The sequence below is a fragment of the Acipenser ruthenus genome, chromosome 1, assembly GCF_902713425.1.
Source record: "Acipenser ruthenus chromosome 1, fAciRut3.2 maternal haplotype, whole genome shotgun sequence".
NCBI classification, from domain to species: Eukaryota; Metazoa; Chordata; class Actinopteri; order Acipenseriformes; family Acipenseridae; genus Acipenser; species Acipenser ruthenus.
The window spans coordinates 50,016,841-50,040,125 of record NC_081189.1 but is presented as its reverse complement, the minus strand read 5'-3'; the positions used below and the strand labels follow the sequence as shown (position 1 = coordinate 50,040,125).

Below are 23,285 nucleotides of genomic sequence, written 5' to 3'. Positions count from 1 at the left end.
TGGGTCCTCATAATCGCATAATTGCACAGTACCTGAAAGGTTACAAATATTTGCGTAAAATCAATGGTTTATTGTAGTATAGCTGAATGTAACCCGAAACGTCTACAAGAGGTGTAAAGGAGTGTATGATAACAAGGCAGTTATTATGTTCCCCATGTAGAGGGTTTAGATATATAGACACAATCGCACATATGGGTCTGCGACAGGATGGCTAAGTGATGACGTCAGGCCAGATGCAGGAAGGAAACACACAGGCATTACTGCAGGGCAGAAGATGTGGCGTGCGCCGTTTATTTACATAACAAAAAAAAAATATATATTTAAACAAAAACGCTGCTCACAGAGCAAGAATAAAGGTTAAAACAAAAATCAGGAACACCAAACAAATGATCCAGGTCAGGCTGGGCAAATCGCTTTCACTGTTCCTAGATTATTTTTTACTTTACTTTCTGTTTCGTTTCCTTCTCGTTTCTTTCTCTTGCTCCATTCTCTCCTCTGAACAACCCACCCAGAGCAGGGAGAACTGCAGGCTTATATGCAGGTGACCATCTCCCGATTAACAACAAATTAATCGCTAATTAATTCGGAAGATGGCCACCTTCTACACAAGGTTTTTAAATTGTGGATGGAGCTTCCCATCCACGCTGCCAAACAAAACCTACAGCTCTTCGCCGTCACATTTAATTAAACAATAACAAAACAACACGGCTACATCGTCATATTTATAAATTAATAAATAAATAAATATTTTGTTGTATTATTAATTGCACAGGGGCGGAGGGGTACCCCGTTCTAAAAATAAACCATACATTTATTTTGCCCTGCCCCCTTTTCATGTGCAGGGCTCCTCGCCCTGCCACAGGGTCCTTATTTTTTTTTTTTGTTAGGACCCTAAGAAGCAAATACATTAGTAACGAAATAAAAACAGGTCATGAAAATATAAGAAAAGTTGTGAACGAGGAGTCCCATTGATGCTTGTCCAGTTTCTAAAAGTGAATTCATTCGAAGATCCAGTTGTCTCTAGAAGGATCCCAGTGAATCAGCAACAACAACATGCCTTGCCCAGTTCTCTGTGTGAAGAGGTGCACATTTAAACACCTTGTTTTTTCTTTGTTTTCAGTGTCAGAACCCCATAGGAGATCTGTAGTGTATAAAATGGATGAAGCATCGCTGACAGTTCACAACGAATTGCTCAATGAGAATCTAACTCTTTCCTGGCTGTCTGATCACTGTTACCAGGTAGGAGGAGAAACATGGGATCCTGTAGCTTTTGTGGAATGCTGGGTGAAATCATTGCGTAAAATTTGCAAATAAGCCAAAAACAACTGCTTCAGCTCTCAGGTGCAAAATATACACCAGAATGTCCTGAAAGAAAAAACAAAAAACTGCACAACTAAAAACAAGTGCATGCACATTTAAGTTATGTTGTACTATTATTATTCTAGTAGAACATTACTAGTGTTTCTGTTTTAATAAAAATAATCGTCAATTTTGTTGCAGAGCAAACACTTCTGACACAAAAGGTTGTAATTTAGTAACATTTAAAAAAAATGATGCTGTTTGTGCTAGTTATTTTCGTGCCACAGTGTCAAAGCTTCATATCTCAGAAGCCATTTATTAGGGACTTTTTTTATTTGCAGGCTTGTATAAACTGTGCATGCTAAATGTGTTTGACCATGACATTGACCTATGACCAAATATGACTGCTATATTGTGGCTTTTTATGTTTCTGCTTTAAATAGACTATTGTCTTAATGCCTGAACACTGCTGTATTATTTGAATTTTGTGAGTTAAATAACCCTTCCGCATTGTTTTCATCACTGTCAATGACATGCTTTTAATAGTGTCTTTATAGTTGATACACAGCTATATTATATGATTCCCTCAAAGTTCCATTACAGATGGAGTCCAGGATAAATTAACAATGTATCTGACACATGTTGTTTTAATCTCTGGATATAATAATGACACATCTTTTAATACATTTCCATTTTCCTTTATGTTTACAAGCAATTCGATCTGATATAACATTCCTCTTAAACTTTGCCCCTGGGATGCTTTATTTTTTCAACATTTAAGATTGTGTGTGGCAAAGTGATAATTAGTAGCAGGTGTATATCAGGTGCAGTGCGGATGCAGTAATTCCAAATAACAAACAGACAACAAAATAAGGGTGAAATGAGGGTTTTAATGATTATAAATCCAATTGTCTGACGACCAGCCAGAAAACAATAATGAGCTGGCAATACACAGCAATGTGTATTGCACAGTAATGAAAAAAGGGTTGCAGTCCCGCAAACAATAAACACGGTACAAAACGCACACAATTAGACACACACGATCACAGGTCCAAAGTGAGTGCTCAGTGCTTGTGGTGAAGTACAATATATTACGTGCTATTGGTGAAAACAAGTGCTGTGGTGATCTGGCTTTGTGCTGGCCCCTGGCGACAGCTCCGGATTTGTTTAGCCGTCTAGTGCTATTTAACGAAACAAACACAGACAGTTACTAAACAGAAGACACCAACAAAACACTCACAAACTCTCTATTTCAGTTTGGGGATATCTCCCGGTCTTTCCAATCTCCTCGTATCTGTGAAACCCAAGCGAAGGAAAAGATTTACAATTCTCCGGCCCCTTTTATGCGTTTATGCATGACCCCTTGGTAAACGATTACAGCTGACTCCATTGCATGCAGCTGTTACCTCGTTTACCTTCCAGGTCAATATGTTCCCGCATCAGAGTCTCGTCTTTTTCCAGGCTGACTGACTTCCCGACCCAGTGAATGAACTGTCAGGACAATCTGTCCAAAGCCTTTCCCTTTCGCTACTTAGTACCCTCACAGGTCGAGAGGGAGATTTACAACCAGAACTCATTATATTTCCTTCGCATATCCCACCGCTCAGTGGAGCTGAAGGAACACTCGGCTGAATCTATCTTTCCCATTACTCCCCCCTCCCGGGAAAAATAATCTGCATTTTGGTGGTCTTTCCCTGTACGGTGTACCATATGTTACATGAAGGGCTGCAACGCCATATACCACCGAGTTATCCGGGCATTGCTGTCCTTCATTGTGCTTAACCATTTGAGTGGGGCGTAGTCTGTGACAAGATCAAATGAGTGTCCCAGCAGGTAGTATCATAAAGAGTGAGTAGCCCATTTAATGGCCGAACACTCCTTTTCGACTACGGAGTAGTTGCATTCCCGAGGTAGCATTTTTTTACTGATGTACAGTATCGGGTGTTCTACTCCATCTACCTTTTGAGACGAGACATCACCCAAACCCACATCCAAAGCGTCGGTGTGGAGGATGAATCTTTTGGTGAAATTCGGTGCGATAAGAGTGGGGGCCTGGCAAAGTCTATGCTTAATAGTATCAAACGCCCCCTGACACTCAGCTGACCACTTCATTAAATTTGGAGCACTCTTTTTGGTGAGGTCAACTAAAGGGTTAACCACTGTGGCATACTCGGGGATAAAGCGACGGTAATAACCGGCTAATCCCATTAGTGACCTCATCTGAGTCTTGGTTTTGAGGATCGCGGCATCAACCAAAGCCTGGATTTTAGTGACTACAGCTCACCCTTCCATTCCCCATTAAAAATCCCAAATATTGAGTCTCTGTCTTGGCAAACGCACATTTTCTCAAGTTAGCTGTCAGCCGGGCTACCCTTAGACTGAAGGATGGCTGTAACCCTAGCCAAATGCTCTCGCCAGGTGGAGCTGTAAATGACCACGTCATCAATATACCCTGCTGCATATTCATGATGTGGGCGTAAAACCTGGTCCATCAGTCTCTGAAAGGCAGCGGGCGCACCATGTAGCCCAAACGGCATGGTTTTAATGTGAAACAGCCCCTCTGGTGTTGAAAATGCGTTTTCTCTCTAGAACTGCGGGTTAAAGGGATCTTCCAGTATCCCTTCGTTAGATCCAAAGTGGAGATAAACCTCGCCTTACCCAGTCTGTCTAAAAGTTTGTCGACCCGAGGCATAGGGTACGCATCGAACTTGGCAATAGCGTTTACCTTCCTGAAATCCACGCAGAAGCGGTTGGTGCCGTATTTCTTAACCACTATGACAATAGGACTGCACCACTCGCTCCTGGAAGGTTCAATCACCCCAAGGTCGAGCATGTCCCATACCTCTTTGCGAACACCACTTCGTCAACTTTCTGGGATCCGGTAAGATCTCTCCCGCACGATGACACCTGGTGGAGAGGTAATGTTATATTCAACCAAATTAGTTCTGCCAGGCAAGTCAGAAAAACATTGATGATTTCCTCAATAAGCTTACACAGCTCCCGTTGCTGATCTGGAACCAATTGTTCCCCCATCGGAATGATTTTTGTGCTAGGAGTCTGGACAGGGGCCTAAATCATCCTCTATGTTGCCTCGGGCTATAAACAAGACCTCCCTTACCTGCCAGGGCTTTAATAAATTGACATGATAAATTTCACGTTCATTACGGCGATTGGGCTGTAATTTCATAATTCACCTTTCCTATAGCCCGAATCACTTCATATGGCCCCTGCCATTTAGCACATAACTTGGATTCTGATGAGGGAAGTAGCAGCATTACCTTATCTTCTGGTCGAAAGGTTAGAATTAATTTTGTTGTAATGCTGCTGTTGTCGGTGCTGAGCCGATCTGAGGTTGTCCTGGGCCAAACGACCGACCAAATCTAGGCGATCTCTTAGTAGGAGCACTTGCTTCACTACATTTTTGGATGAGCGTTTGTGCTCTTCCCACCCCTCTCTCAACAGATCGAGGATGCCGCGAGGCTGTCAGCCGTACAAGAGCTCGAAGGGGGAGAACCCTGTTGAGCTCTGCGGCGCCTCTCTCACTTTAAAAAGGAGGTAGGGAAGGAGCGATGCCCAATGTTTTTGCTCTTGCGTTACAAACCGTCTCGGCATCGATTTCAAGGTCTGATTAAAACGTTCCACCAAACCGTCCGTCTGTGGATGATAAACAGACGCCCTGATGGGACGTATTTTTAATAATTTATATACCTGCTGTAACGTTTTAGACAGAAAGTTGGTTCCATGATCAGTCAAGATCTCCTTGGGGATCCCTACTCAAGCCATAACCTGTACTAACTCGGTGGCTATTTCAGCGGCACTAGTGGACCTCAGTGGAACTGCCTCTGGGTATCGCGTTGCATAATCTACCACTACTAATAAATGCGTATACCCAGAGTCAGAAGGTAGCAAAGGGCCCACTATGTCCATTGCAATGCGTTCAAAAGGAGTGGAAATAATCTGCAGTGGAACCAAAGGGGCGGGGCGGGGCGCACTCGACCCGGCGCTACTCGCTGGCAGTCTGGGCATGTGGCTACATATTTCGACACATCAGTATGAAGACCTACCCAATAGAATCGAGCCAATATCCATTCCCTTGTCTTGTCAGCTCCGAGGTGCCCCGCAAAAGGGATATCATGTGCCAGCCTCATGACCTCGGTCCGACAAGACGGGGGAACCAATAATTGTGTTACAGGCTGTCCTGTCCCTGCGGCTAGATTTACCCTATATAGCAATTGCCCCGTGATACTGAAGTGTGGATATACTAGCGCCCCAGCGCTATCAACATCCTTACCTTCAATAGACCGGACCTGCCCCCAAGGGTGCACTAGTAACGGGTCATTATGTTGGCCCCACACTATGTCCGCGCTTGAGTACCACATGTTCGGTATATTGAGAGGGGCTAGAGTAGCTTCTGCGTTCCGACTCCTTTTGACTGGTGTGCGTTACCATTCAAACATTCTCCCACCAGACCCCAGCCTTGTCTCAGGGATGTTCCCTCACATTTTGCGGTCCGTCTCTCCTTATTTGTCTTTCTAGGATGGAAAATAGGAGAAAACATTTCAGTTTGAAAAGGAAACACATCACCAATTCGCTCCCTTTTCTGAGACTGCCATTATTTGACTGCTTTAAATTTTGGCCAGTCTTGGCCCAGAATAACTGGGTGTGGCAACCTTTCCGCCACCCCTACTACCAGGTGACTTTTAGTGTGGGGTATGCCGCCGTATCCCCATGGATACAGGAGATGGCCACCTGACCTTGTGGCTGCCACGACACACAGCATGTTTGGGATGCTCTGGATCGACGTGTACGACAGCGTGTTTCAGTTCCCACCAATATCCAGCAACTTCGCACAGCCATTGAAGAGGAGTGGGACAACATTCCACAGGCCACAATCAACAGCCTGATCAACTCTATGCAAAGGAGATGTGTCGCGCTGCATGAGGCAAATGGTGGTCACACCAGATACTGACTGGTTTTCTGATCCACGCCCCTACCTTTTTTTTTTTTAAGGTTTCTGTGACCAACCTTAAATAGATTAGGGCCTAATGAATTTATTTCAATTCACTGATTTCCTTATATGAACTCGGTAAAATCCATGAAATTGTTGCATGTTGCGTTTATATTTTTGTTCCGTGTACATTTTTTGTGGCAGTGGGTGATCATTTAGTTTAGTGGGCGTTTTTTTTCTAAATGGAAGGTATAAAAAAACGTATAGCTCTAAAGCAGCTTAAAAAATGTATCAATTTTTAGGATTTTCCTTTCCTTTTGAGCAAAAAATTAGAAAATTAAAAACAATGTACAGCTCAGACTCTGTGTCATGACAGTTTTCCTCACGACCTGTTTGCCATACTTTTCAGGAAATGCGTTGCTATGCAGTTCTGATTCAGAAAAAAAAATTCAGTGCCAATGCAGATTAGTCATTTAGGGGAGAGGATATTTAAATGTGTGTGTCTGCTTACTAAGTAGGAAAAGAACGACTCTGAATATCGTGAGGAGAGCTTCAGGCGTTGCCATGAAGATAAAAACAATTAACAAGAGAAATTAATTCACGTGTTGTTGCGCCACGCATTAACTTGTTTGTCTGGTTACCTTTCCAACACACACACAAAATTATATAAAATATAATTTCTACTATTTCTAAGTTTTACTACTTGTTTTGTGGAACATGTAAAAGTTTCATTTCATTAACACTAGAACTGCCTTTTATAATACATGTTTTTATTTTGAATATAACCAACAATATTCAATTTTTGTTATATATACAAGCCTGTTGTTATCTCTACTGGACCTGGCAGCCATCAATTCCTTTGTTTTGTACAAGGTAGGAGAGATTTCATCTTGAAGCTAGCCACAGTGCGTCAGCAGAAACATTTCGATCACAAAACTGCAAAGCTGCAGCAGCTCAACCTGGATTCTGTGCTGCGAGTGACACACACACAAGATAAATCATATGTTACTTTCGTTTTAGATTAAAAACTACTTTTGTTTTTACAGTTTTGTATGTGCATATACCTGTTTGCACTCTAGTTTCTATTAAAATGTTTATTTTATTATAGTTTTTCTTTTTTTGAAGTAGTGCTTTATATGTGGTAAGTTAGAAAATAAACCCTTTTATGTTTAATTGTTCATTTAAATACAGCGTTTCAGTTGTGCAGATGTTTCATATGATGTGCTTGAATGAAACTTTTGAGTTGTATCCGATAGTTTGTCTTTTATTTTAATATTGATGGTGTTTAAATGTACTGGCGGTTGTAGGTATGAATATACTGCAGCGTTTCTAGTGTTGAAGCAGTCCATAAATGTACAGTGTGTTGGGGGGGGGGGGGGGGATCTATGTTTTGTACGGCCTTTCTGCTGGAGATTACGTGATATTAAATCAGAAGAACGGGATCTTGACTGCTGAAACCTCGTGAGCCACAAGCACGATTCCTGCTCGGGTTTTTACAGCTATTTTTGTCATGAGAAAGCGATTGACCCTGCCCTTAAAGTCACACTGCCAGAAGGACATCCTTTTGCTGTTTCACGATGTATTCCTGTGACAACGTCACTCAGTCATGACTCTAGAGTCGATTTTCAAGTGCATGTAAACCAAGCCATTGTCTTTGCATGTTTGCTTGACTACATTGAGAATGTCCTTCTTTGTTTTGTTGGTGTGTGTGTGAAATAGTGCCTCTTCCAAAAACTGGGAGCCATCCCTTCTGGAAAAGGGCCTGGCCTGCCCAGCTCCGCAGCGTTTTTTGTCAGCACACAGCACCCACTTACTCTCCAGGTGAACAGCACTCAAGACACAAGAGAACTGTGCAGGTGGGTTACTAAAGTATGTCCTATCTCTATTGCAGTGCAAATGCAAAACTCACTGACAAGTAAAGGCAACCGGACTAACTGCAAAATTTGAAATACCTTTATCATATAGATCAAGATTGACAAATAGACACGGCCAAAATAATTGTATGTGTTCTCCGGGAATTTGTTGTGTGACCTATTTAATATGGCTGTCTGGTTTTAGTTACTCCAAACTTGCAGATTTGTTTTGGTGAGGATCTGATCAAAAGTGCCATGTTTGTTCCTAGAATGTCCAACTACAATTACTTAAAGATGCCTGAATTAATTTCCTTCAAGTTCGTGCTGGCAAGGCACTTTGTAAAATATTATTATTAAGCACTCTGTAAGGGGAGCCTATGTGTTTTTATAAGTTGTGTTTTTCTGCTCTTTGTTTTTAGGGTTCACTTTAGTTTTGGGGAACATGGAAATTACTCTTTGTGGATAAAAAATCTCAGTAACTTCACACAGAAGATCACCTGTCCTATAGTCATTGACAAAGAACCTATAAACAGTTATCTGCGTAAGTATTAATCACCTGGTCAACTTTTATTATGAGTATTGTGATCATCAAATACAAATAAACAATTTTTACGACCCTTCTTTATTAACCTCCAACAGCTTTTCATACTTAAAGAGCAAGATTGTATGAGTATGAAATGTCACAGTTATCTTAAGTAATGTATTCTTCTTTGAATTTAAATCTGTATATCATTTTCTGTGGCCTCAAAAGGGCTCTCACACACATCTTCTCTCCAAGTACAACTGGTACACCAGAGTGTAATCCATTAACCTTGTCTTGAAGATGTTAAATTATTTAAGACCATCCTCCCCTAAATTTGACCAAAGGACACTGGTCAAGTAAAGCAGTTTATTGAATACAGAATAGCTAGGTGAATAAAAATGTGATTCAGTTATGCAGTTCACAAAGTTATAAAATGTAATCAATCACTGAAAATTTTCAAATGGTCAAATCAAACAATCAATCAGTTAAACAGTTAGTTTAATGCCTTACGGTACCCCAGTCAGTGGTAATGTTATGTTAACCTGTTTATATTGACCAAAGCAGTTCCTTAGAGTCTGGTTGAGGAGTAGGTACTTGAAGAGTGGTGAGGTTGTCTGCATCTCTGCAACGCAGATGAGCAGTTTGAACACATACCCATAGTTGCTCTAAGACGGGGGTGAGGCACAAACACAAAATGCAGAGAAAGTTTTGTTGGGTTGTGGAAAGGGTGATGTCACTGGCAAGGCTTTTGTATTTGGGAAGAGACTCTGAGGCAGAGAATGCAGGTTATCAACGCTTGTGTACACATTTAATAATTTAATAAAACAAAGCATTAAACAGAACAAAAACACACTAACAAACAAAACGGCACAAGGGCCAAAATAAAAGTTCTATACAAACACTCCCAGATGTAAATAAACAGACAGCACGGAACACAGAAAATCCTCCACCTTTCACCAACATCATTAACTCTTAACTAACCCCTTTACCACCTGTGACCACCTTATTTATACACCTGTAGCTGGAGCCTTAATTAATCTTTAAAACATTTAGACGGAAGTGTTTTAAAGACGGAAACAGATAATGATACAAAAATGTGTTTGTTAAGGTAACTGTGATATTTCAGACCCATATCACATTCCTCTTTAATCCTAACAGACTGTCAGGGTTGCCATTTACCCTTCTCTGTGCCCCTGGTAATTCCTTGTTTTTGCTTAGTTTTTGTTTTCTAGTTTTAATTCATGTTTTGTTTTACTTTTTTTTTTCTTATTTTTTATTAGCGATCCTAATTGCTTTCCTTGTTTATGCTGGAGTAGCCATTCTCATAGCCATTGGAGGCTTTGTGATGGGGCAAGTATTTTTTTTTTAATGTATTTGTTATATCTGCAGAACATCTAATTGAACTGAGGAGTCCTAGACATTCTTTGATACCGGGTCATATGTGGTGCATTACATATACAACTCTGACCTGAGCCATCCAAGAGACGACTGGATATAATGATTCTCGTCATTTATCAAAGACTTACTTCTGCATGAATTTTGTGCTCAGATTGTGTTGTGTGTTTTTTTTTTTTTTTATATAATATGATAATTATTCCGTCCCGCTAGGGATGAAAATAACTTTCCTATTGCATAACAGTTAAAATCACTAGGTTTCACTGTGAGCTTAGTCACACCAAGCTTGTTTAGACTTTCTGAACTCGAAATACAGAAATCGGTGCTTTTGACTGAGTTAGGTGCTGCCTTCAGTTCTAATACCTGCTATAGAAAGAAGCTCCTGAACTCGCACCTTAATACAGGTAACACATTCAAAAAACACAATTTGAATAATTGAAACTCTTTAACTAAATCAATTCCAGTTTCAGCTTTTCGCTTCTTAGGATGCATTTTTTTAAAATAAAGTTTTAAGTTATGGTACGCAGGCCGAGTGCTTGCGTATGCATGCTAGTACTAGAACCAGCACCTTTCATCAGCAGTTTTAGAAAAGAAAACAGCCTTAGACATCTGAACATCCAGACTAAGTACCATATGAAGCCATGGTTATCCCTGAGGGCTGTCAGAATTAATCAGGTAAGTCTCATTATGACTTTTGATTTCAGTTTCTATATTAAAATGATAAATGGATATTAATATGAGCTGTCTACATGTAAAAAATGGTGTGATGAGCTCACGAAAATGTCATCAGTTTAGTGCTGAGACTAAACTTTGTTTGGAACTATTATTGTTTTTATAACAATGGAAACTATTAGAAAAATGTCACTTTTATTTAAGTGGGTCTATTGGAAAGACTAACTGTAACATTCTGTGCTCTTTTTTTTTTTTCTCACAGACTTGATCCAGTGAAAAAGATAATGTACAGGATGATCACTACAATGGAGACAGAGAGACTCATCAATTCTGTAAGCAGCTGGACTCGTTTATATACTTTTCCATGCTCTAAGGTGTATCATTTATAGTGCTACCAGCAGTGCCTGGTAGTTGCAGACTAAATGGCTTTTGAATCAACCTACACACCCATTTTTTGTATATCTCAAGACAGTATCTTGCACATTTTTTTTTCCATTCCAGGGAACCAGTCAGCTTTGTGTTGCAAGAGTTTTTTTTTTTTCAACATTTAATGGTGAATATTAAAAATCCATATCCCTCTAATCAACATAAATGACACTACATTTTTATTTGTCCCCTTTGTGTTGAATGTTTGTTTTGTCTGTGCTTGTGGCTGTGTTTTTTTGTGTTTGATTTGTATTTAGAGATGTACAGCTTTTTCAAGTACCAGATTATAAATTTAGATTCTGCTGCTTCATGGTAACTTTTCACTTCATGTGTTACAGGTCAATCCCATGTAATACCATGAGAGTGGCGCCTGTTTCTCTGCTAAAGAATCAAGCCTTTATTATTATCTTCTGTTTTGTTTTGCTTTTTTTTTATTTATTTCTCTCACTGTTGAAACAGAGTCCAGGGATAGTGTTTTGCATTCTATGAGCCTCTAACTTAAATCTTGCATGTTCTCTTTGCAGGAACTGGGATCTTCAAACCAAGCCTCTGAATCCTCATCCAGTGACCCGACCTTTCCTGCCCATCGAGTGGCCACCTCACGACTCAGATCATTGGATACATTCAGAGGGTAAACACAAATATATATCTGCTGCAAAAGTTCTATTTGCAGAACTGTGGCCAGGCAAAAAATGACGTGTCCCATACAGTTTAATCACATTATTTCAATACAGAATGTTGGTTTACAGCACTTAATATACAGTACAAATCTCTGAATATGCCTCAGTTGTTTGTTGCGGCTTAGATTAATCAAAACCATTTTTTCACTGTAGGCTTTCCCTCGTAATAATGATCTTTGTGAACTATGGGGGAGGCAGGTACTGGTTCTTCAGGCATGAAAGCTGGAATGGTAAGCTGAGATAGTTATTACAACAAATATAGAATTGATATATGGTGTAACTTTTTAGTAAAGTTATACTGTACATAATGCGAATTGTGCTTCGTTAAATCTCGACTTCATACGACAGCATAATTTACCCTGGCTAAAACCTATACAACCTAGTTCACTTGCCACAAGAGAGGCAATTTGTTTGTTTAGAAATTAAACCAACATTGAAAATGATTCCCCAGCAAATGTGCTAGTTCTATGAACTGTAAGTGCAAGCAAGTGATTTTTAGCTTCCTGATTTTAACCTCCTGATTTTTTTTCTTTTTTTTAATAAAAGAAATTCAGTGTGCAAAATGTCTGACATGCAGTATAGTTTGAGGGGGTGCTTACAGGTATATGGATTGCCCCTGTTTCTGTGTCCACTTTCACCAGCACACAATGAATTGATTATATCTCTGGGACTGTTTGTTTAAAAAGCTATAAAATTGTAGGTATAATATACAGTGGTAGCCAAGACCAGCTATTTACCTGTTTCTGTACTGTCACAGTGCGATGACGTAAAAATGTTGCAGCTTTGCAAACCACTTTTTTCTGACTGCATTAAATCAGTTGCACTTCATTAGTCCTGTCACCAAGTAGCAAAAGAGAACATAAAATGCATTAAGCAAAACAGCAGAAAGTGTTGCTAAACTGCAAATGGTTTGGAGTTGATTGTTCACGCCTCTTAAAATGGGAGGAGTTATAGTTATTTTACTAAAACCAATATGGCAAGCTGTATAAAAAGTGCTTACAAGTGTAAATACCCCACAAAACACTCACCCTTTTTTTTAAGCGTAGAGGAGAAGATCAATCTGGAAAGAATCTCAAATGATCTGCAGGGTCCTTATTATAATATTCATGTAAATATGTATTTATACTATCTGTACAGTACTTGTACACGTCCAACTATAATGTTTCACTACTCTGTATAAAACTATTATACAGTCCCGTTACTGTTGTATTTGTTAATATATGCATCAGTGTGTCAAAACCACAGTACAGTACTGCAAGTATACCATTAACCAGAGAAAGTGTGCAGACAAACTGGGGGTCGACAAATAAATCTTCTTTCAGCTTTTCAGACAGTACAGCTGTTTTATTAATCCCTTGCTTTCTTGTTTTATTTTATTTAGCATTTTTAAACTGAGCTGAAAGCTGAATTTACTGTTTTAGACTGTGGAAGGGTGTGGGTATTCACTCACACGGGAGACAGAAGTGTATTTGACAACACCGCACAGGTGCCCAGTTTCATTTATGACTTTTGGTTTGTTTTTAAGTGCTTGTTTAGCCCGCAGAGGGCGCTGTTGTCCGTGGCCTGAATACCAGCGATGGTAGACAGGACCACAGAAATACCCACAGGTAAACAGTCTCGCTGACGCACCAGCAGGTGCTCTCAAATAATAATAATAACAAAAGGCGAAATCAAAAAGAGAAAATAAAACACAGTAATCAAAAACTACAAAGAAAAGGTGCTGCACTCGGCAGCGTTACCCTGACCATCGCTACCCGCACGGCCCGGGTCCCTGTCCTACACTTCACCGATGCACTTTGTTCAGTAACATGGGATGAAAGAGCAGGCTTTAGAAGTACACAGATAGTCGGACCAAAACAAAGCTGGCCACACTAAAGTTGTGCAAAACGTTTTGAAGATTCTCTAGTCTACATATTAAAAATCATAATTGGGTTTTCATATTTCAATTGTGTGATATAGTTTGTAAGACTTTTCTCATTGATTTAGTCACCAGTCATGGCAGTTTTTATCCATTACCGAGATTGAAAAATGAACTAGCAGTATGTTGAATCAAGACTTTCAGTTAGATTTATACTTGTTTGTTAACTTTTTTTAAAATATGGAGGATAGCCTACATGGAATAAAATGTTTTATGGACGGTGCTTCCATTATTGTTTTATTTTGTAGAGTTATCAGGTTACTGTTTTTATATTCGTTGTTAACTTTTTTTTGTACACGTGACTGATATGATTGCCTTCAACAATAAATGCTCAGATATATAGTGAAAAGTGTTGAATTTAAGTCAAGGGAAGTAATGTTAACTTTACACAGCATTAGTAAGACCTCATGTAGAATATTGTGTTCAGTTCTGGTCACCTCGCTACAAAAAGGATATTGCTGGTCTAGAAAGAGTGCATAGAAGAGTGACTAGAATTTTCCTGGTTTAACAGGCATGTCATATGCAGACAGGCTAACAGAACTGAATGAGCTAACAGTCCCTCTCTGTCTTTTTCAGCAGTACTAAAGCTTTTATTTCTTAATAATTTATTTGTGCAATCAATAGAGTCACCACCAGGACCCAGCGGAAATGCCAATCAACTAAGGCAGCGTTAACATGCAATGTATTATGGGTGATCTCAAGCAGTCAGGAGAAGGCAGAGCCAGATAGTAAAGAACTGTTTTGTATGAGTTTTTCATTGTGAAATGTCTTAATTGTGTTACCGTTTCTGGTGTCTGGCAGAGGTGGCCAAACTGTGGCTCCCGGTGAAATGCTGGGTGACGCACACTTTGCAGCTCGAATGAGCTGAAGAAAGAATAATAAAGAAAAGAGAACAAAGTTCTCTGTATTCATGTTTATTATTCTTTCTTCTCTCCCCTTCTCTTTATTTATTTTTTTATTTATTATTTATTTCTTAGCAGACACCCTTATCGAGGGCAACTTACAATTGTTACAAGATATCACATTATTTTTACATACAATTACATTATTTTTACACACAATTAGGTTTTTATTGGAGCTATCTAAGTAAAGTACCTTGCTCAAGGGTACAGCAGCAGTGTCCCCCACCTGGGATCGAGCCCACGACCCTCCTGTCAAGAGTCCAGAGCCCTAATCACTACTCCACACTGCTGCCCTTCTTTGAGCCTGCATGTTCACTGCAAGGACATTGTCACTTGATGACTTCCGACACCGCTTGCTGGCGCGTGTGTATTTCAATCACTTTGAGTGAAAGCTGGATGTGCAGTTGAAAGTCAATTATATAATTTTGAATTAACTGCTCATTTGTTTAGTGGAGACAGTAGCATTGGCAAACCCTCTGGCAGCATGGCTGGGTTGGTGACGACTAGGAAATACAGGCATACACAAGGTACTGCGGGGTGAGTCGCCAATGCGCTCTTTCTTTATTAAATGAAATAAACAAAACGGCAATTTATTCGTTCTGTCATTCTTTCTCCCTTCAACTCTCCTTATGAGCAGCTGATCTACTCTCTATATATAATTATATGTGGCCATCTCCAAATTGGTAATCACTTAATTCATTGGGAGATGGCCACATTACACACTCGTTTAGCTGGATGGGGAATTAACGTCATTCATGCTGCAAAACAACAAAAATAATCCCTTGCTTTGTATAAACATAAAACAATACATTTAAATCATAATACTACAATAACAATACAAATAAATATAGGGTTGGGTGTACTCCGTCATACCCTCCATGAGTAATAAACAAAAGTATGAGGCTTTAAGTCAGAATGGGAGGAAGAGTTCGCTTTCACTGAAAACCGTGGTAAACCTGGTTCTCATCTACAACAAAAACACATTGGAAATGTGAAAAAACGGCAAGTTATCAAAAGTGCCCAGCCACGTAAAGTGGAGATCTCAAAAACACAAGCCAAGTTTCAAGAAATTATTGGAGAAACCTTGCCCAGCACAAAGCAAATGGGCACAACAGTAAAACCAATGGGGGCCAAGGTCGCCCCAATTGTTTTTTCTAATTTGTATACAAGTTTGATCAGCTTTTATTGTGCCTGAAAAACCCAAGCCAAGTTAGTAGAAACAATGTAAATGTACCATACAGTATTTATTAACAATAAATACATAAAACCAGCATGGGTGTAACTGTTACAGTATGTACACTTTAGCACTGTACGGTATGTGCATGTTTGTTATATAAATTCATGAAGACTTTTTATTTTTAGTTAATATATCTTTGAAACACTAGTCTTACCATATATTAAAGTTAACAAAAGTAATGTTTATTTTGGGTTTGTGACAACTGATTTATATACACTATTTAGAAATTACAAAAGCAAATGTAAAAAAAACCATAAAATATTAATTTATTTAATTTTTACTCCTTATATACTGTGGGAAGAGGGATATGAATGTTGTTTCTATCCTAGTATGTGCTGACCGTGATTTACACTTACAGTCGCTTCCACATATGCTTCAAGTTCATGTTATCTCCTTGTGCCGGGTCCGGGGTTTCGTTTCTAGTAATTGTTGGTAGCTGCATGCAGATCTTTGCCTAGCCATGCTATATAATCTTTCATTTTTAACAATACCACTTTTTTTTTTTTAATTCAGTAAAAACATTTTACAATTTTTACTGACAGTATGAGAGTTAAAATAGTAAATGTGAATTTATTTATAAGAAACGCAAGTTACAAATTACAGGTGGAACCCTAGTTAGACAAGCTGTTGGATGTCATATTGTATTATCACTTATTTAATTTCAAACATCATAAACTATATGTTCGTTGTTGTTTGGGGGAAATATCCACACAAATATGTGTAAAACTGTAGGACCAACAGCACTTATACAGCCTGCTGTTTTGAGAACAGTATTGAAACATGTTTTCAGTACTGTATTCAGTTTATAGTTTTTCCTTTTTTTTTTTTTTTAAACGTTTAAAAAAAAATGTGAAAGCAGTGAACTGAATATGTATGTGAGTGCTTCACTTGTTTGAATCAGTTTGGCATTTAATGTACTATATGTATGTAACGTTTCAGTACCGCTGTCAGATGTGCTTTGCAGAGTGACAAAGAAAAAGAAAGAAATATATTCATTTATTTCAACATTTATTAATGTATTTATATACAGTGCGGTGAAAAAATATTTGCCCCCTGTCTGATTTTCTGCATTTTTGCACATTTTTCACATTGTATTTGGTCAGATTTTTTTGTGGGTTGTAGTAGTATATAGAGGGAGTCTGAGAGAAAAAATGACACCAAAGTTTGGTGCTTCTTTCATTTGTTTGGCGTGCAAGGTAATCAAACATGCAATCTTCAAGTTATTGCCCTCCCCCTAGTTAACTCAACCCAATTAAAGGGATAATTAGGGTCAGCTGTTTAAGTACTTTGGTTAACAACCAGGCCTGATTTGGGCCAGCCCTGCCCAATATAAATCTGACTAACTTTGGCCCTTACCATCAGAGTGAAGTTGTCAGCACACAGGTTCTAGAGGCACATCATGCCACGAACAAAAGAAATTCCTGAAGACGTCCGGAATAAAGTTGTTGATGCCCATCAGTCTGGAAAGGGTTACAAAGCCATTTCTAAGGCTCTGGGGCTCCACTGAACCACAGTCAGAGCCATATTGTCCAAATGGAGAAAGTTTGGGACAGTAGTGAATCTTCCCAGGAGTGGTCGTCCTGTCAAAATCTCTCGAAGAGCAAGGCGTAAAATCGTCCAGGAAGTCACAAAGAACCCTAGAACAACATCCAGGGATCTGCAGGCCTCTCTCACCTCGGCTAAGGTCAGTGTTCATGACTCCACCATCAGAAAGACACTGGGCAAAAATGGGATTCATGGCAGAGTAGCAAGGCGGAAACCATTGCTCACCAAGAAGAACATGAATGCTCGTCTCAAGTTTGCCAAAAAGCACCTGGATGATCATCAAGAGTTCTGGAACAATGTTCTATGGACAGATGAGTCAAAAGTGGGACTTTTTGGCTGACATGGCGCCCCGTTATGTCTGGTGAAAACCAAACACTGCATTCCACAGTAAGAACCTCATACCAACGGTCAAGCATGGTGGTGGTAGTGTCATGGTTTGGGGAAGCTTTGCTGCAGCAGGACCTAGACGCCTTGCCATCATTGAAGGAACCATGAATTCTGCTCTTTATCAGAGAATTCTACAGGAGAATGTCAGGCCATCCGTCCGTGAGCTGAAGCTGAAGCGCAGCTGGGTCATGCAGCAAGACAATGGTCCAAAACACACAAGCAAATCTACATCAGAATGGTTGAAGAACAAGAAATTTAAAGTTTTGGAATGGCCTAGTCAAAGTCTAGACCTAAACCCCATTGAGATGTTGTGGCAGGACCTGAAACAAGCAGTTCTGCTCCAAAACCCACAAATGTCACTGAGTTGAAGCAGTTCTGCATGGAGGAGTGGGCCAAAATTCCTCCACGGCTCTGTGAGAGTAATCAATAACTACAGGCAGCATTTGGTTGCAGTTATTGCTGCTGAAGGTAGTGTAACCAGTTATTGAGTCTAAGGGGGCAATTTACTTTTTCACACGGGGGCATTGGGTGCTGCATAACTTTCTTTAATAAATAAATGAAATATGTATCAAATTTTTGTGTAATTTGTTCTCAGGGTCCCTTTTATCTAATATTAGGTATTGGTTGAAGATTTGATAACATTCAGTGTCAAAAATATGCAAAAATGCAGAAAATCAGACAGGGGGCAAATACTTTTTCACGGCACTGTATATATTTTCTGAAATACCCCCTCCTGTCCTATGAACTACCGCAAAAGGATAAATATGAATGAAATTAACGTTTATTTTTTATTGTATTACTACATGCCCCACCTACAGAAACTGCCCCCTCCTCTTTTGAAGCCAAAGTTATGCCACTGAGCCTAATTAAATCAATGAAGATCTACAATTTAAAAAAAGAAAATGATCAGCATTGTATCTAAATGGATTTCCACATAAGGAGGCATTTTATTTTATAAATGAAGAATGATCACTTTTTGGTACCCTACAATATCATACGGGCAGGTAATGAGATGATAAAAAGCCTAGGATTTGCTAGTAACACAGTTTGACAAACAAAGGGGACCTACTTGTATCACAGGACGTATCGCACATTCCTTTTCACAAAGGTAAAAATGAGCATAATTGAACGGCATGAAAGAGCAGACTTTACATGAAGCATACAGAAGGGAGTGGATGAAAGCTGGATCAAGATAAAACTGCCCAAAAGGGCACTGAAATGCAAATCCTATTTAAAACTACCACACAATTACTCACTCTCTATAATATACTGTAGCAAAGTGGAATAAGCTTTGCCACCTTTTTCACCTACCCGGTGCTACAGTCACCGAACCGCCACGGTACCGTCTCTGTTCCGACCATCTTGCATCCCCGGGCCGGTACCAAGCCGGGCTTATTGGGGTCTTAAGAACAGAAAGTTTACAAACGAGAGGAGGCCATTTGGCCTATCTTGCTCGTTTGGTTGTTTATTGCTCCCAGAACCAAGCAGCTTCTTGAAGGATCCCAGGGTGTCCGCTTCAACAACATTACTGGGGAGTTGGTTCCAGACCCTCACAATTCTCTGTGTAAAAAAGTGCCTCCTATTTTCTGTTCTGAATGCCCCTTTATCTAATCTCCATTTGTGACCCCTGGTCCTTGTTTCTTCAGGTCGAAAAAGTCCCCTGGGTCGACATTGTCAATACCTTTTAGAATTTTGAATGCTTGAATCTGATCGCCACGTAGTCGTCTTTGTTCAGACTGAATAGATTCAATTCTTTTAGCCTGTCTGCATACGACATGCCTTTTAAACCCGGGATAATTCTGGTTGCTCCTCTTTGCATCCTTTCTAGAGCAACAATATCCTTTTTGTAACAAGGTGACCAGAACTGAACACAATATTCTACATGAGGTCTTACTAATGCATTGTAAAGTTTTAACATTACTTACCTTGATTTAAATTCAACAATTTTCACAATATATCCAAGCATCTTGTTGGTCTTTTCAACATAAAATCCTAGATCTTTTCATAGATTCCTTCTTCAGTTTCAGTATCTCCCATATGATATTTATAATGCACATTTTTATTGCCTGCATGCAATACTTTACACTTTTCTCTTAAATGTCATTTGCCATGGCTCTGCCCAGTTCTGAATACTGTCTAGATCATTTTGAATGACCTTTGCTGCTGCAACAGTGTTTGCCACTCCTCCTATTTTTGTGTCGTCTGCAAATTTAACAAGTTTGCTTGCTAAACCAGAATCTAAATCATTAATGTAGATTAGGAATAGCAGAGGACCTAATACTGATCCCTGTGGTACACCGCTGGTTACCTCGCTCCATTTTGAGGTTTCTCCTCTAATCGGTACATTCTGTTTTCTACATGTTAACCATTCCCTAATCCATGTGCATGCATTTCCTTGAATCCCTACTGTGTTCAGTTTGATAATTAATCTTTTACGCAGGACTTTGTCAAAAGCTTTCTGGAAATCGAAATAAACCATGTCACATGCTTTGCAATTATCCATTGTCGATGTTGCATCCTCAAAAAAATCAAGCAGGTTAGTTAGACACAATCTCCCTTTCCTAAAACCATGCTGACTGTCTCCCAAGATACTGTTACCATATAGGTAGGGCTTCTGTTTTTCGGGTTTTATTAATTGTATTTTTCAGTGCTTATATTTAGCTATTTTTGAGTTTTATGTAAATCGTTTTTCGGGGCTTTCGTTTTTGATATACTGTATGGAATTAGTGTTTTTGGTTACTTTCCAAAATGCTGGAGCGTTGTGTGTGTGTCAAAATATCTATAGTAACTCGACAGTACTTGCACACTTAAGTTGTACCTTCTTTCCTTTGCTGTCTTCCTGTGACAGGCTAGCTGCAGGGATGACATCAGGCCAGAAAGAATCACACAGACAGACAGTACTGGGGTTGAAACTGAAAACACAATGGCTGCGCTCAGTAGGTTTAATGAAACAAATAAAAGGTTTTAAACAGAAAACAGGACACGGCACTTGAGGCCAAAATAAATAGACAAACAAAACGGATTAACACTAAACAAGCAGTGGACAGACAGAAAAACAAACACGGTGAGTCTAAACACTTATTATTTTAGTTTCTTTTACCTCCTTCTCCACACCCATTCTCCACTCACCAAACACACAACCCCAAGTGAGTAAAACGTGCATCTATATATACTGTTGTGCCGGGATTCAATTACTAATTAATTATTCACTTGAATCCCAGCAAGTGAACTAATTATTTACAACCCAGTGCTCACATATTAAATACTTTAAATGCACGTGAAGTGATTTAAGTGCAATCCCCGTGCCTAAATACAATTATACATTTTAAACACTTGTGCTCATTACCCACATTATATCCTGTGTACCAACTACAATACACCAACATTTACACACTACATGCAACATATAACACACAAATGCACACAGGGGCGGGGCACTTTGCCACATATACCCCCCCCCCTTGTGTGCAGCACACATGGTCTCAACGGCCACCTCCCCCCTTAAAAGCCCAAAAGTCCAGCACAATGTCCCGGGCCGCTGCCTGTGCCCTTTATAATGTTATAGTAAGTATCTGCTGCGGCCGGCATTAGAAAACGCAGCATTCACGTGTGTATTCTTTACTTCCTTCCTTCCTTATCTCCAACACAAGGCCTCAGTAGGTTTTATTTTTTTAAAATGTGAAGAGGGTAAAGGCAACGTGAATAGATTAACCATTTCCACAGTTTTTACGGTGTTTATTGGCTATCCACCGATTTTTTATTTTTTTTTGTGTCGGGTGTTTTATCGGGTTTTATAGGTTAAAACCAAAAATCAGAAGCCCTACATATAGGTAATTTTTCCATTTTGGATCTTATTATACTTTCCATAAGTTTACAAGTTTAATAACTTTAATTCTGTCATTTAGAGAGGACCTTTTATTTCTCCACATTTTCTCTCTTCCTTTACTAGAGAGCGCTGTTGTTTTATTGATTACGGATAAAAGACAGCTAGAATGGTTACCGTATTCCTTTGAATTTAGGATGTAACATTTTAAAACCATATTTTTCTTTAACAATACAGGTTTGAGTCTGTTGCTGGGTAAGAGAATTGTGGTCGCTGGTCGCATTAGACAGGTGGTCGCTTAATACAGTTAAATAAAAGCACAGATATTATTGGGAGGAATTTAAAGTGGTCGCTTAGACCAGGTGGTCACATGAGCAGGTTTGACTGTATACTAACCATTCAGGGAAAACTACAGAAACTGAAACTGGAAAACAAGAAAAGTAAATAAAAGAAAGACACACAAACAAACAGGGTTTGTGCGCTGGTGGCTATCTGGTACTGGCTGCTCTCGCGAGATCCCCACGTGAAGTGACTGCGTCCTGGAAAAAAGTGTTCAGCGCGAAGGTGAAAGGCATGGGTGATCGCGAGCACGAAGAGAAACATATGCAGGCTTTTTATACTGCTCTCCCTTAAAGGTGTATTAACTTTTTTCTACTTCCCTCCTTCATACTGCAGATATAGGTGGAGAGACAGATGAAATGTTTTATTACGATAAGTTTATTTTATACCCCATTATGTTTGGCAGGGACCACAGTGTGTTGAAATTAGTTCATTTTTTAAATATCTTACCACTTTAGCTTAAATCCTGGGTTACATGATTATGTCAGTATGTGCTGCATGAACTTGGTCATGGCTTTAACCCCTACACGTTGTGTTTTTTCTGTTTGTGGCTTGTGGCGTATAGACAACACTAACAGTAAAATGGCTAATAAGTCATTCGTTCTGGTGCAGACTTGAGGTGAATTTGAGATTTGTTTTATTATCTGATGTCTCGCTGATATTTGCAGCTAAAATAGTGTTTTATAATGTTTAGAGAAATGTTTGTGGAAGGGTTTCCATCAATCTTTTTTAGCACAGTAAATAAATACAATTTCCATTGATTTCTTGTGGACATATACGTACTTGTGCTTTCTACAATTCTAGTGTTCAGTCGTGCATTAGAACTATTGTGTAAAACATCTGAATTTGAAATTATTAAGCATGTGTTGTCCAGTAAAATTCACTGCCATATTGTTTTAATCTCTGGTCAAATCAACGATAGATACATAACTCGGGTGTACAATTCGGTTCGCCCAACGCCCGGGACAACAAGGTTTGCCGTTTATACTTTGCCTGTTGGACAGATTCATTTTTATTTATTTATTTTTCCCATGTTAGTTGTGTTGCTAGAAAAACACTCCAGGTATATTTCTAGAGAGCCACACAAGTTTCTGAAAACTGAATTGCGGAAGTCTAGCACCTACACAAACATTTTAAAATGTATATTTTTTGTAAATTAGCAATTAAGTGATGCTGCTTTAATACATGACATTTAAATGCACAATCTAGTAAAGTTACCAAAAAAAACAAAAAAAAACACCATAGTCGCTGAGGTATTAGCGGATTTGATCAAATCATGTTGTGTAATTTATAACACTTCATGGTCAAGCATGTACTTGTTTGGAGCGTTTTTTTTTT

General features: G+C 39.2%; 1 protein-coding gene across 3 annotated transcripts in view; it reads left to right on the top strand.

Moving 5' to 3' along the window:
* The window catches only part of hgsnat (heparan-alpha-glucosaminide N-acetyltransferase), a 55,588-nt gene that overhangs the window by 6,552 nt on the left and 25,751 nt on the right, over window positions 1–23,285 (top strand). Inside the window, exons 2-8 of one of the 3 annotated variants that reach the window (XM_059025984.1) lie at window positions 1,121–1,239; window positions 7,967–8,103; window positions 8,520–8,641; window positions 9,904–9,973; window positions 10,953–11,022; window positions 11,641–11,747; window positions 11,950–12,026. In XM_059025984.1, the coding sequence (XP_058881967.1) occupies window positions 1,121–1,239; window positions 7,967–8,103; window positions 8,520–8,641; window positions 9,904–9,973; window positions 10,953–11,022; window positions 11,641–11,747; window positions 11,950–12,026 (702 nt within the window). Of the gene's footprint in view, window positions 1–1,120; window positions 1,240–7,966; window positions 8,104–8,519; window positions 8,642–9,903; window positions 9,974–10,952; window positions 11,023–11,640; window positions 11,748–11,949; window positions 12,027–13,195; window positions 13,283–23,285 lie in introns of those variants that run through there. The other 2 variants (XM_059025990.1, XM_059025993.1) reach the window with 2 other exon arrangements.